This window comes from Malus sylvestris, chromosome 9, assembly GCF_916048215.2.
Source record: "Malus sylvestris chromosome 9, drMalSylv7.2, whole genome shotgun sequence".
Taxonomy (NCBI): Eukaryota; Viridiplantae; Streptophyta; class Magnoliopsida; order Rosales; family Rosaceae; genus Malus; species Malus sylvestris.
The window spans coordinates 29,465,090-29,478,930 of NC_062268.1; the positions used below are offsets into that span (position 1 = coordinate 29,465,090).

The window sequence follows — 13,841 nt, forward strand, 5'->3', positions numbered from 1 at the left end:
ATTCATATAATATGAATAATTTCGTTTATAAAAATAAAATTTTGTAAATTAATCACAAAATAATTTCGTTTATAAAAATAAAATGAATAGTACTAGGATTGACTTTTTAGTGTAAAAATGTGGTTTTTCGTTAAAGTGAACAGTATCGGTTGCTTTTCGTTAAAGTTCCCATTTCTTAAAGGGCAAAGCATTCCTCGTATTTTAGCTCCTCTTTGTTGGTAAATATAGAATACGGACACACATACACTGAGAACGTTTCAAAGAGAGGGGTAAGCTGAGTTCTACTCATAAAAAAGAAGGGAAATATAGCTACCTTGTTGTTGCAGTTTTATGAAGAGATGGATATGATGAATAGCGGCAGAAACAAAATCAGTTACAAGTCATTGGTTGTGGTTCTTGTGTTCTGCTGTACCTTGAAAGCCGCCGATATCTCGGCGGCGTCAAGCAACATGATCTCCCAAGGACAATCTATTTCCGGCAACCAAACTATCACCTCATCACCACGCGGCATATTCGAGCTGGGTTTCTTCACTCCAGGTAACTCCAACAACTACTACATAGGCATCTGGTACAAAAATGTACAGGAAACTGTCGTTTGGGTGGCCAACAGAAACCACCCTGTTTCCGATCCTTTTTTATCATCCCTTCAACTCTTCCCAAACGGAACCTTAGCACTTTTCGACCAGTCCAAATCTGCCATTTGGTCAACAACTCGTGATCTCTCAATTGCTTCCAATTCTACTAGTCAAGTAGCAGCAATACTTCTTGACAGCGGCAACTTTGTCATAACAGATGCTTTGAATTCGTCTGCTGTCATATGGCAGAGTTTCGATCACCCGACGGACACTTGGCTGCCGGGCGGGAAGCTTGGATACAACAAGCTGACCAATGAGAAACTAACCCTCACTCCCTGGAGAAGCTCACAAAACCCAGCACCTGGGATTTTCTCTCTAGACCTCGAACAAAACGGGACGAGTTTGTTGCTGATGTATAATGGGACTAGAATGTATTGGACAACTGGTCCTTGGACAGGCAAGATTTTTACGAAAGTTCCTGAAATTCAGTTGAATTATTTGATCACGAATATCAGCTATGTTTCCAATGAGTTGGGGAGTTATTTTTCTTATGATGCAGTTTACCCCGACATCTTTGTTAAGTACATGCTTGATATCTCCGGGCAGTTAAGGGCCTCCAAGTGGGGGAGGGACTTCCATCAATGGACTTCATTTTGGCTGCGACCCTCCGAACAATGTGACGTCTATGGATTCTGCGGTGCTTCTAGCATTTGCAATCAGCAACAAGTGCCTCTTTGTGTTTGCTTGGAAGGGTTTGAACCTCGATCCCCAAAAGATTGGGACTCGGCGGATTCCTGGGAAGGGTGTGTGAGGAAAACCCCTTTAGAATGCAGTAGTGGAGGAAATGAAACGTTTGTGGTGATACCCGATTTAAGCTTTCCAGAGAATTCGGAGACTTTAGCAGGTAAGAACATCGATGAATGTAGATTGGCATGCTCGAGTGATTGCTCGTGTACAGCTTTTGCTTATGACAGTAGGTGTTTGGTTTGGAAAGGAGATCTGTTCAATGTAAAACAACTTACATCTGATGAGAACGTAGGCAAAGAGTGGCATCTTCGAGTTCCAAAGGCGAAGAAAGAGAATAAAACCCTTTGGATTGTCACTGGAGTACTTGGAGGTCTGCTTGGTATTTTACTAGTTATTGTGGTAATTGCCAAAAATAAATGTTCCGGTTCTGGGGAAAGGTCTGAGGCAGATGATGGCTCTTTGATGATGTTCAAGTACAGGATTCTAAGAAAAGCAACCAAGAACTTTACTGAAAAACTTGGGGAAGGAGGCTTTGGTTCTGTTTTCAGAGGGACGCTGAAAAATTCTACTGCCATCGCAGTGAAGAGACTTAACTGTCCAGAGCAAGCCGATAATCAATTTCTTACAGAAGTGAGGACTCTTGGAAAAGTCCAACATATCAATCTTGTTCGTCTCCGCGGATTTTGTGCAGAAACTTCAAAAAGATTGTTGGTTTATGATTACATGCCAAATGGTTCTCTAGAATCGCTTTTGTTTCAAAAGAGTCCCATCGTCTTGGATTGGAAAACTAGATATCACATTGCAGTTGGCACTGCGAAAGGACTTGCATACCTTCATGATAGTTGCAGAGAATGCATCATACACTGCGACATCAAACCCGAAAACATTTTGTTGGATGCAGAATATGCCCCCAAGATAACAGATTTCGGCCTAGCAAAGCTCATGAGCAGAGACTTCAGCCGGATAATTACAACCATACAAGGAACAAGGGGGTATATTGCTCCGGAATGGATATCAGGAGAAGCTATCACAGTAAAAGCCGATGTCTTTAGTTATGGAATGTTGTTTTTCGAGATCATATCAGGAAGGAGAAACCGAGATCTTTTGGATGATGGGTTGGAAAACTACTTCCCAACTCACGTTGCAAATGTATTAACGAAAGGAGAAAATGTCGATACCCTGTTGGACAGCAGGTTAGAAGGCAATGCTAACAAAGAAGAATTGATGAGAGCATGCAAAGTAGCTTGTTGGTGCATTCAAGATGACGAGAAGGATAGGCCAACAATGGGGCAGGTTGTTCAAGCTTTGGAAGGAGTTATAGATCTCGGCATGCCTCCCGTCCCCCACTTCATGGACCGCTTTTCGAAGAGTCATTTTGAGTCCATACATTACCATGACATTTCTTCCAGCACTGCTTCGGATTCAAGGCGTGGCTACTCAAGTAATTAGTAATACTACTATCTCTGGAGCTTAAACCTACTAATTTGCAGTATCATCCTCCCATGTAGTTTTGTTTTACAATGTACAAATCGTTGGAATAGTATCCAAAGTTTCCAACTTTTCTTGTTGTATAATTCTCTTTCTTTGCACTAATTAAATTAGAATATCGCTCGAAGAAAAGAAAAAGCAATTAAAATCTTATTTGGTCCGAAGTTCCTGCTACTCTTTTGTTTTCCTGCAGACATTTTGAATTCCGGAATATCTAATGAATGAATTTTATGAAATACTGTATTTTGATAGGAAATAGTGTGTTATGCAAACAAAACTGATAAAAAAAACGTGGAGTGGACTTTATATCTGCGGAAAAGGACAGTGTACCAAACTTGTTTTGGAAATTGTAGAGTTTTGACAAATATCAGGGAATGTAGAGTGTGTATATATGTAACGTCGACAGCATCGGAATCCTGCGCAATGATACTACACCACACCATTTAAAATGACTGGAAAGCTGCACAAGTGGGAATCATGAGGCAAGAAGTTGAAATGGCTTTGATTAATTTGAGGGGTTTCTAGATGCCGTCTGGTTAAAATCACACGGTTGAAATGTTAAATTTAAGGTACAGTATAAGAGGGGTGAAACTGATGGCTCGTTTGTAAATGTTTTTATAATGGTTGAAAGCGCTTCAAAACAAATGGTTTTGGGTTCCAAAGCATTTGAAGTGCTTTTTGTAAAAAGCGTCAGTTACGTTCTTCTTCCATGAAACAATTTAAGTGTTTTTACAGGATTTACTTGCATTTTTACTAAGAATTGGTTGCAAAAATATTTTTCCTAAAAACACTTTTAGTCATTTTAAAAGTACTTCCAAACGAGCTCTGACTTTCAAATAAACTCTATTGGTATCAAATAGAGACATCATATCAATAATATCTACCAAATATCGATAACATATCAACTTCTAACAAATATGGATGACATTAACAACAACGTTAGTGAACATCTGTCGTCGCTTCCGCCCAACATCGTTGACACTTCCGTCGCATCCTTCAGTTTTCACTTGGTTTATTTGTTTTTCGTTTTGGGTTGGTTAACCTATGGGTTTTGGCAACTGGTTGTAGGATTACATGTACAACTTGTTAGCCACAAATATGATCAATAAGATTTTTATCACATGCAAAAGTAAGAATAAAAAACTTTAAAATACTTGCAAAAGTACAAAGTTATTGTAGTATAGAAGCTCAAGCAAGGTTGTTTTTCTCAGGGATTGAATGATTAATTTGTATTTAAACTAATCCTTAGCTAATTATTTAAAACAAAGTTTCGAAAAAGACGATTTTGGAATCTAAAGTAACAAAAAAAAATTTAAATAAAACAATTAAATAATTCAACAAAGTAAAGAAAGCAAAAGAAAATGGTTTTGGAAAGCAATTTAAACACATGGGTTTTTTACTTATGAATTTCGACATACATGCTTTCAAGATTAGGTTTTCCTAATGCATATTTTTCTCCTAATGTTCAAGTGAAAACGTATATCTAACATGCAACCCGTTTGTGATGTTCAGATCAAATATAAACATGCAAGACTCATTAAGCTTTGTGAAAACCCTTTGAAAAACCATGCAACCCTTAAGAGCATGATATTCGCCTTAAGTGAACTTACAATTACTAATCAAAAGAAGCCCTCCTTAATTTCAGGGTGATGTTCCAACGAAAATTGCATCAAATTACTTGTCTAAATATTCTAATGGTCACGAATCACTAAGACAATTAGATAATTTAATTGCGGTGATTAATAATTCAAATGAAGCATGCATCCATTCATAAGAAAATTAATAAAATCACAGATTCATGCTAAGGCTTGTGTGACACGCCCCGATCCTGATGTCTAGGGGGACATCAGGATGGCCACATGCTGGCCGACATCTGAGGGTGATGCAAGCCATTTAATGAATGCATATGCTGAGAACATGTAAATCATGCGTATAAATTTCGTTCGGACTACATAAAACAATATACTAATATTCAACTGCCAACAATGATAAAGATAGTGATAGTGCATAACATATTCAGAGCATACATCTAATTCAAAATACAAGGGAAGATGCTATTACAAAGATGTCAAAGCAAGATGAAGGCACGATATTACTAGTAAGGGAATGCCTCATAGCTCGGATTGTAAACCTCATTCCTATGTCCTAAGGGAGCGCAAAACAAACATGAGTGGACCAAGTTGATATATACATAATACTGAAACAGTTAATCAACATACTAACCCCCAAAGTTTATGAAAACTCAATAATATACTATGTAATAGGTTTTCCGAAAACCTTAGCATGCTATAAAACTTTTCATGAAACATATATCGTAAAATGTGCTAAATAGTGGTATCATGTAACAGTATCTTATGGCCAAAGCCACCAACCTATACCCGGCAAAAGCCAACATAAATATCTCTCCCGGCCGAAGCCAATATATGAGTATCATCGCCCTTAGGCACCAACCTACGCCCAGTCGAAGCCAATATATGTATCATTGCCAGTCGGTAGAACAGTAACCACTAAATACACACAAAAACATTAAATATATATTCTTTCCAATATAAGGACATATATCTCAAAGACATCTTCATAGCATATAGTCATACATCATTACTTTAGTCTAAAGAAAGCATTGCAATTGGCACTGTTCCTTACTGTTCATGGCTACAGTCAATTGTTTGCCACTTGATTTCACCTGATTTACAAGGAACCCATCAGATTTGGGCTGGGTTGGAAGGGTAATTATTAGAACTTAGAAGGGTAAATTTGTCCGTAGGGTTCACTGCCTTCGACTTCTTCTTGCTCTCTCTTCATTTCCCTCAACCTGTAGCCCCAGCGCTGCTCACCCCCATTCTTCTTCATCTTTTCTAAAACCTAGCCATCCCTCCATCTCTCTCAACCCTAAACCATCTTCCCCTTCTCCGTAAAACCCAGAGGCCGAGAGGCCTGAGTCCACATCATAACTCGCCACTCCGGCGAGCCTCAACTCCATCAAACAACCACTAGCTCCCTGGACTCCCCTTTCTTTTCTCTGTAAACACCGAGGCGCACCAACGCCTCTATTTTCCGGCAAAACATGACTACAGCACCACCACCACTCGCTCCATCTCACAGAACCACTATCACTCACTCTGTTCTGCTCAGGAGACACAGGCGAGGCCTTTCACTGTGCACTGGCTCCTGCCACTGTTCGTCGACTTCTCCTACGAGACTCACCTCTCCTGACCTCGGTAAGTCACCCTTACACTCCTCCCTTATATTTTCAATTTGGGACTCGAATTCAAGCTTACATGTCTTTTAGTTTTTCATGCTTCTTTCATCCAATCATCATAGCCCTTTCCTCTCTGTCTCTTTATAAACAATTTCTAATTGGTTTTTAGAGAGAGAAAGTGGCAGCAGCAGCAGTGGGAAGGAATAAGGACTATTCTTGTCTCTGTGATTGTCTCTGCCCTTCGAAGCTCTAGGGTTTGGCTTTGGCTCTATTAGTTGTTGAGGTAGTTATTAATCCGTACTTTGATTGTAATTTTTTTTTTCAATATTCAGTAAGTTTGATCAAATGCGTTTCTTTGGACTTGCATAAGTTGTGTATAAAATTGCTTTAATCATCTATTGGGTTCCTTTTGTATTATTGAGTTTTGGGTTTTGCTAGAAATTGTATAAAATTTGACCAAATTGCATAAATTATTGAGCTTTTGTTTGGTATTTTTATGGCTACTATGCTAATTAGTTCATACCCAAAAAGGAGCAGAGAATTAACTGTTCTAATCAGTAATTCCCCACTCTGAGAACTTGAGACCTTGGCTTGGACTGATATGCATTTCCAATGTTTTAGATTACATTGATCTGTATTATTTTAAAGTATATATAAAGATTAGTTTTTAGGTGTAAGCACTAAATATTGGATATATGGTATTTTCAGGTTCTTTGACATCCAATTGCATATAATCTCAATTTTCTCATGCAATTTTTGTCTGAGCTTCAGAATCGTTGAAAAATTTGTCTAAATAATTAATTGATTGAAATGGCTGTTAGTAATGAATGAGGTGTTTACTGTTTTTTGGTGTGTACAGAGCGAAAGATATGTTGTTAACAAGGGCAAAAACAAGATGCAGTTTGCTGCATATAGAAAACAGAGGTTAGGTTGATTCCAACTCCTTTTCTTAGTTTATTTGAATCAGAAATTGGTAAGTTCAAGTCCAATTTGATGATTTCTGGCAGATTCTTTAATCAGTGATTTTCTTAACCCTGATTACACGTATGAATCCTATTTGATAATGAAATAACATAGTTATTTTAGTTATAGTAAGGATTAAAAGCTTTCTTTTATCTGTCCAATTTTTCCAAACTTAAAAAATTAGGTTAGTTTTTAATACCTTTTTTATACTGCTCAATAAAAAATTTGTTAATCATTTTATTACATATAAAATAAATTTTTTCCTTTTTACATTGCATTTTAAATCTTTGCAAATAACTTGATTCAATATTGTCATATGGTATACATATTTCTATGCTAATGAGCGTATCCAATTTAGTTTAGTTGAATCAAATGTTGATAAACTTGAGTCCAATTCGGTCATTGGCTGCCAAACTCTAAGATCACTAATTTTGGCAATCCTAATGACACACATCAATCCCAATTAACAATGAAATCACATGGTTGTCATACTTATAGTAAAAACTAAGAGTTCTTTCATCTCTCCAGTTGTCCAAAGTTAACAAATTAAATTAGTTTTCTACACCTTTTTCATGCTGATTGGCTAAGAATGTGTGTATCATTTTCATACATGCCAAATAAGATTTCTGCTTTTTGTAATCCATTTCTAATCTTTATAAATTAATTGATTTAGTATTGTTATATAGTATATAAATTGGCATGTTAAGTGTATCAGTCTGTTGTTTTAACAGTTTTATTTTTTAATTAATCACTTTCCTTTCTGTTATATCTTTGCATTTTAAATTGAAGTTATTTACTAGAGTAATTATGTTTGTTTGATTGTAGGGATCCTATTGAAAAGCAATGAAGAAGAATTGAATTATTCTATTGCAGAGCTCAAGATAAACTACGCTTCTTTACCAGAAAAATTTACGAAATAAGAGTTGGATAAGATGGTAAGTAAGTGGGTTTGGTATTCAATGTGGCTGTGTTTAGTTAATTTTTGTAGAGTATTAAATGCTTGAATACAAAGACTTTTGGCCTTCTTTGATGTCATAATTTTTGTTCCATCTTCTTTCGAATTTCTGTGCAAATATTTTTGAAGCCCAAGTGATTCAGATTTCAAATTTATGTGTACATTGATAAGTGTGGGTGTAGACACCCAATATGATTCTTACATGGTGTTGCTATGTGGATTTTGACGGAATTATATTGGGGATTGTCCAAATTTTGGTTTAGCTGCAGATGAAGCAAGATCAAAAGGTTATAAATTAGAGGTATAATTTAATTTTTATATTTGATGCATCGTTGGATTAATGAATACAGTAGGAACATTGACTTGGAGTATGTGCTTTCGTTCATTTTTTAGAATGGAAAACTGAATTTTGTGTTTTTATGAGTGTGTATATACTCAGTACTTATTTTAATTACAGTGGAAGTGATTCAAAATTATCGAGAATTAGTAAAGTTTACACACCGAAAGAAATAGATCGAAAATAGCATTATTTAGTAGTAAGGAAAATTAGGGTTTCAATTAAAGGATGGCAAGAGGAGGAGGAGGAAGACCTTTGGGGCAAACACCAACTTGGGCAGTTGTCGATATTTGTTTTCATTTGGTTTTGGTTTTGATCCACATCAAATATTTCATTCATTTAATTGGAAAGGTTTCCTTTCACACGTAATTGGGTTAATTTCATCTTATCAAGTCACTTTCGGGTTTATTATGAATGCGAAATGAATTATTTTGATTAAATTTGAATTGCAATCCTTGCAGTGGTTGACAAAGAGAAACAAAAGAGCTCTCTATGAAGCTCTTGAGAATATGCTATTAGGTTTAACACACAATTTTTAAACCTCTTAAACCCTGTTCGTTTTAGTGTTTTGCTTCATTATTTAACATTCATTTGGATTTGTGATTGATATCAACTTGGTCACGTTTTCATACTTGCAAAGCATCTTTAGAGTAATGCCTTTAAACTGTGTCAATTTTTCAATGAAAAACCTTGAGAACCTTATTCAGTATTTGGCGATTAGATGAAACATCAACATAATTTCCCTCGCTTTGACCGATTCTCTGTGATTAAAGTCTGGAAAAATACAGTGAAAAAGGTGCAGCTTTTTTATGGGATTGACAATTTTCGGCTTAGTTTTGGCTAAAAAAGAATTAGCGTGTTACTTATTAAGTTGAGTTAACAAATTTGCAGGGTGCAATAGAGCACATAGGACAAGTTTTCAAACGAGTTAAGATCCAGCTGAAAAGAGCATACAAGATAGATAACTGGTATGCTGCTTTGTCTTTGTGTTGGATTTTTATGTTTAGGTTCTGCTGCTCAGTAGACTTTATAGTGTTCTAAATCTGTTTTGTAAATGTGCTAAAAGATTGGACATGTTATTGAATATTAGCCATGTAGTTTGAATTGGATATGTGATTGAATGTTAGGTATTTAGTTTGAATTTATTTGGATATGTGGTTTATTGAATTGGAATTTGGATATGTGCTAATTTGAATTGGATATGTTGAATTAGAGATGTGCTACTTTGAATTGGATAGGTTGAATTGGAGTGTGCTATATTGATATATGATGAACTGATGGTTACAGAACACACACGCACACACTCACCAGTCATCACATACTCTGGGGATGCATAACCATAGGTTCCCACGACTCGCGTCGAAACATGAGTTTTATCACCCTTCGCAAGTTCGAAATCCGAAAGCTTGCCATTGTAATCCTAAAATAACTCATTCATTTAACACATGAAAATTATGCATTTTCATAATTAAAGTTTTAAATTGTCATCATTCTGTTCAAATGCACCATTTCCGTTTTGTTTCCCTTCTCTCATCTTGCAAACACTCCTGTGTCTATTTCCTTTTAATTTCGGTTAATGCAGGTTTTGAAATTTGTGATGATCATTTTCATATTTCTATAAATTTTGAGAGAAAAAAGCATGTGAAAAAGACACCTAAAAGCAGCTAAGTAAACAGTTTAATCAAGAAGCAATTCAGAAGTAGAACCAAATAAGCCACAGTCCAACTTTTGCACACCCTCCGGCGTAATTTAATATCAGAAACCGTCTCCTGAATTCAAGTTTTCCTATAGCTTCTAATTGTGTGTGCCCATAGTGTCTTTCTTGGTCTACAACCAAGGACTGATTAGTGAGAGCAATATCAGAAACCGTCTCCTGAATTCAAGTTTGCCTAGAGCTTCTAATTGTGTGTGCCCATCGTGTCTTTCTTAGTCTACAACCAAGAACTAATTAGTGAGAGCTTCAAAAATAGATAGTTATCATAAACAAACAATTGATCACAATGATAATTTGGGTTTATAGTGCTTCTAAATGCTGTTTTAATTGAGTTTTCTGTGTTTGGTCGATTTGTTGTTGCGGATGGGTGATACGTTTTTTTTCTTTCAGTTAAGAAACGATGCCTTTCAGAATTTGTAATTTTTTGTTGGGGTTTTTTCAAGCTGCTGTGTTAAAGGTATATGATGTGTTTTTTTCTTTTCGCTTTATTCTTGCTGATTTGGGATGGTTTTTACATTGTATTTTTGTTATGAGTTTGTTGTCCCATTTTTGTAATGGACTTGGAATGAAATGGGATTGGAGGGTGATAAAAATTTCTAGCTAGCTAGGGAAAGGTCAGAGTGTTCAGATTTTGCAGGTGGGATATTAGGGTGAGGGATATTAGGCCGTGCCTTTGGAAGGTCTCACTGCTTTTAAAGTTGAATGGTGCTAACTGAATATAATGCGTTCATTCTTCAGTGTGCGTGAGCGTATGTGTATTCAGTATATGTGAGTGCATGCAGTGTCACTTGGGCCGTTGGCTTTTTGAGGTATGTTCATTTATAGAGATTTTGTAACTGTATTGTTGAATTTTTAATGTATTCTTGGATTTTAAAGGGGCACCATATTTATGGGTTGTTGTACGATTCTAAGGAGATAAAGAGGGGATTGAGAGGTCATGCTAAGGAGAGTATATTACTTGAGAACTTTTTTGGAAACCATCTCTTTCTAATCAAAGACGTTCAGTTTCTTCCCACTCATTGTACAATGTGTTTATATGCCAGCTCACTTGAATGTATATAAAAAAAATTGTTTGCTCATAATTGTGTTGAATTTATTCAACTTAAATGTGTTTTATTCATCCGATTACACCTGAAACATGTTCCCGCAGCAACGCGCGGGTATATTTTCTCGTATATACTATAAAGAAGTGTAAAAACATGTTCATAAGCAGTATATTGTCATCCATCATATATACTACAATGAAGATAAGTTCGATAAAATATGGTATTCCAAAATATTCTCCGTAAAGCATGATAATCATATAATGTAAATCCAATTTACTTATAAAACGTTACCATTAAATCATGCTTTTCATATATGCATTTCTACTATTAAAACATGCATTTTAAAAGGGGTCCGCTCACAAATACTTCCTCGTCGAAGAGCCATACGAAATAGGAATGATGGAATTACCGCTAATAATTGCACCTAAGCACATAAAGGGTCAAATTAATAAAACTATGCTCAAATGATTGAATTTCAAAAAACGGACGTCATAAACAGATCCAGGACGTCGAAAAATATAAAATGGGACCTTGGGTACCCCAATGCGCCGCCACAAGGTGGCTCCTCCGATGGCCTCAAGCAAGGAAAAGTCAATATAAAATTGGCCGAAAAAGTAGTCGGCGCCGCCGTGGACAATGGCGCGTGTACTCCACGCGTCGACCACGCGCAAGCTCACACGCAGCTGGGCTGCTGGGTTGGACTGGGTTTGGGCCTGGGTTCTTGGGCTTGGGTCTAATAAGTTTGGGCCTAGGTTATAAAAGGTTTGGGTTTTGGGTTCTATCGGGCCTTGGGCTTGAAGGCCCGACCCAAAGCAAAGGGTTTTGGGATTTAATAAATAAAAGGGTTGTTGGGTTGGGCTGCCCTAAGGTTTTGGGCTTAGGCTTAACGGCCTGAAGGCCTAATTCTACACGGCCCCAAGGGCCTGGTCTCTTAGGGTTTGGTGGGTTTAGGCTTAAAGGGTTGGGCCGGCCTAACTCCACTAGTGGGTTGTCAGACCCGATGGAAGAGAAAGCTGGAATCCGACCGGACAACTCCTCCAAGCACCATTCAAGCTCGATTTACAACTTTATGGTACAATTCTAGTACCAAAATGAAACTAGAGACGAGAGAGAGAGATTTGGTACCTTCAATTCATCATGGGGTGCTTAGAGGTGGCCGAAATCTGGGTTCAAAGGTCACGAGCTCACTGGGGAGTTTTGGGTGGACTTTGGGTGTCCCATGCTTCACTGAGACGATGGAGGAAGAGGGTTTACATAGGTGGTGATGATGACACCTGTGTCGCCATTCGTTTGTCACTTGGGTGTGTGGGTGGTTAATTGCAATCGGGGGAGAGGGAAATAGGGTATTGTGAGAGTAAGAGAGATAGAGAGCTGCGAGAGTGAGAGATTGGTGAAAAGAGAGAGGATGAGGAGGTGAGTTAGGGTGGTGCCACGTGGCAAACAGAGAGAGGAAGATAATCTAAAGAGAGGGTTCGGATTGGGTAAAGATAGGGGGCAAAAATGTACTTTTATAATTCTTTGGTATTAAAATGCATAAATTTGGGGAGGGGTTTTACTCGTGGCTTCATCCTAGCAAAAAGACTAGTTATGAACAATCATAATAAAAACTAAAGAAAATATCATTAACTAGAAAAAGGATTGAAAACACCTTGTAGGTAAACAGTATGAAATTCTCCAAAAATAATACGTCTCCCCTCTCCTCCCTAATGGCTAAATAGCCTTATTTATACTACAAGAAAAAGGTCTTCTAAAAACTAGGAAACACAGTAGAATATGATAACTAGGACATACATTCCTATTCTAACTTTGGGAAATCTGTACAGCCACAAAGAATCCCACGTTTCTGGTTCTTCAGGGCTCCAAAACAGGTCCAAAATGGCTAGAATTAAAGCTTGAGATGTTCCGAACATAATTGTAGAAGGCCTCGAACACAAAAGACATCATCTTGGATGCCAAAAAGCCCAAATAAGCTCAAAACGTTACTTTGACAACACCTCCTTCATTTCATCGCCATAATTAAACCGCTTGATATAAAAGTTTGAAACTTTGACATAAACACGTTGAAAGACTAACGAACATCTTGCAATTGGAATGACTCCAAAATTCATCCGTTTGAATACTTTTTGCTCAAGAGGAAATCAAATGTCCTACATTGGAAATATAATTCAAAGTATCACAATTCTACCAAAATAATCAATAAATTAATACTAAGATTATGGTAAAATATATAGTATAATATCGGCTCATCAATGATCAAATCGGACTGCTACGAAAACACTAGGTTTCAAAGTAACACGATCTAACTCAAAAATCCCACCCAATAGAGCATGTCTAGCATATTTTTTCACAATAGCGGGAAATGGTAGAAGAATATGAATTATTATAGAACATATAATGCATTACAGACGTATGATAATTACGCTTCACATCTTGGTATGGGCCGTATCTCTCCTATTGTCGTAATTACTTGGTATTCTCATCTTGGACCCCAATTATATCTGGCAAACATCCAAAATCAACCTCAATGCCCATCCAATCCAATAACCAAAGACGGTATTTTCTTTTATATCTACGACAATGCTGGATAAGGAGGATGAAGGACGCTGGAGGAGGAGGAACGTAGAAGAAGGTGAAACTTGGTATAAGCCACACAATTAGCCATGCATAATAATTTGGTTTGTCTTCGTCTTCTATAAAAATCAAACTTAAAATTTTTGACAAGTGAAGAGGAATGCCAACAAATCGAATATATATATTTTAATACAATTAAACATAAGGGGTTAACTAAGTATTTTTATTAACAACTCCTAAAATAGC

General features: G+C 36.9%; 1 protein-coding gene and 1 long non-coding RNA gene across 10 annotated transcripts; both read left to right on the forward strand.

Moving 5' to 3' along the window:
* Positions 1-242: 242 nt before the first annotated feature.
* LOC126582305 (G-type lectin S-receptor-like serine/threonine-protein kinase At2g19130) lies at positions 243-2,961 on the forward strand. 2 transcript variants are annotated; one of them, XM_050246410.1, is made up of 2 exons: positions 243-537; positions 793-2,961. In XM_050246410.1, exons 1-2 carry the CDS (start codon positions 339-341, stop codon positions 2,769-2,771), a joined length of 2,178 nt encoding a protein of 725 aa, XP_050102367.1. In that variant the 5' UTR covers positions 243-338; the 3' UTR covers positions 2,772-2,961. The 2 variants fall into 2 exon arrangements, with proteins under 2 accessions (XP_050102367.1, XP_050102366.1); XM_050246409.1 differs by having other exon boundaries at positions 243-2,961.
* A 2,453-nt stretch (positions 2,962-5,414) lies between these two features.
* LOC126582307 (uncharacterized) lies at positions 5,415-10,882 on the forward strand. 8 transcript variants are annotated; one of them, XR_007609434.1, is made up of 8 exons: positions 5,415-6,028; positions 6,179-6,292; positions 6,869-6,933; positions 7,798-7,907; positions 8,986-9,060; positions 9,156-9,232; positions 10,369-10,435; positions 10,717-10,882. It is a non-coding gene; the product is annotated as an uncharacterized LOC126582307 (long non-coding RNA). The 8 variants fall into 8 exon arrangements; XR_007609438.1 differs by lacking the exon at positions 10,369-10,435; XR_007609433.1 differs by lacking the exon at positions 10,717-10,882 and having other exon boundaries at positions 10,369-10,710.
* Positions 10,883-13,841: the final 2,959 nt, after the last annotated feature.

Coding starts and splice junctions, on each gene's coding strand:
- LOC126582305 (XM_050246409.1), top strand. CDS start 339: ATGGATATGATGAATAGCGGCAGAAACAAAATCAGTTACAAGTCATTG.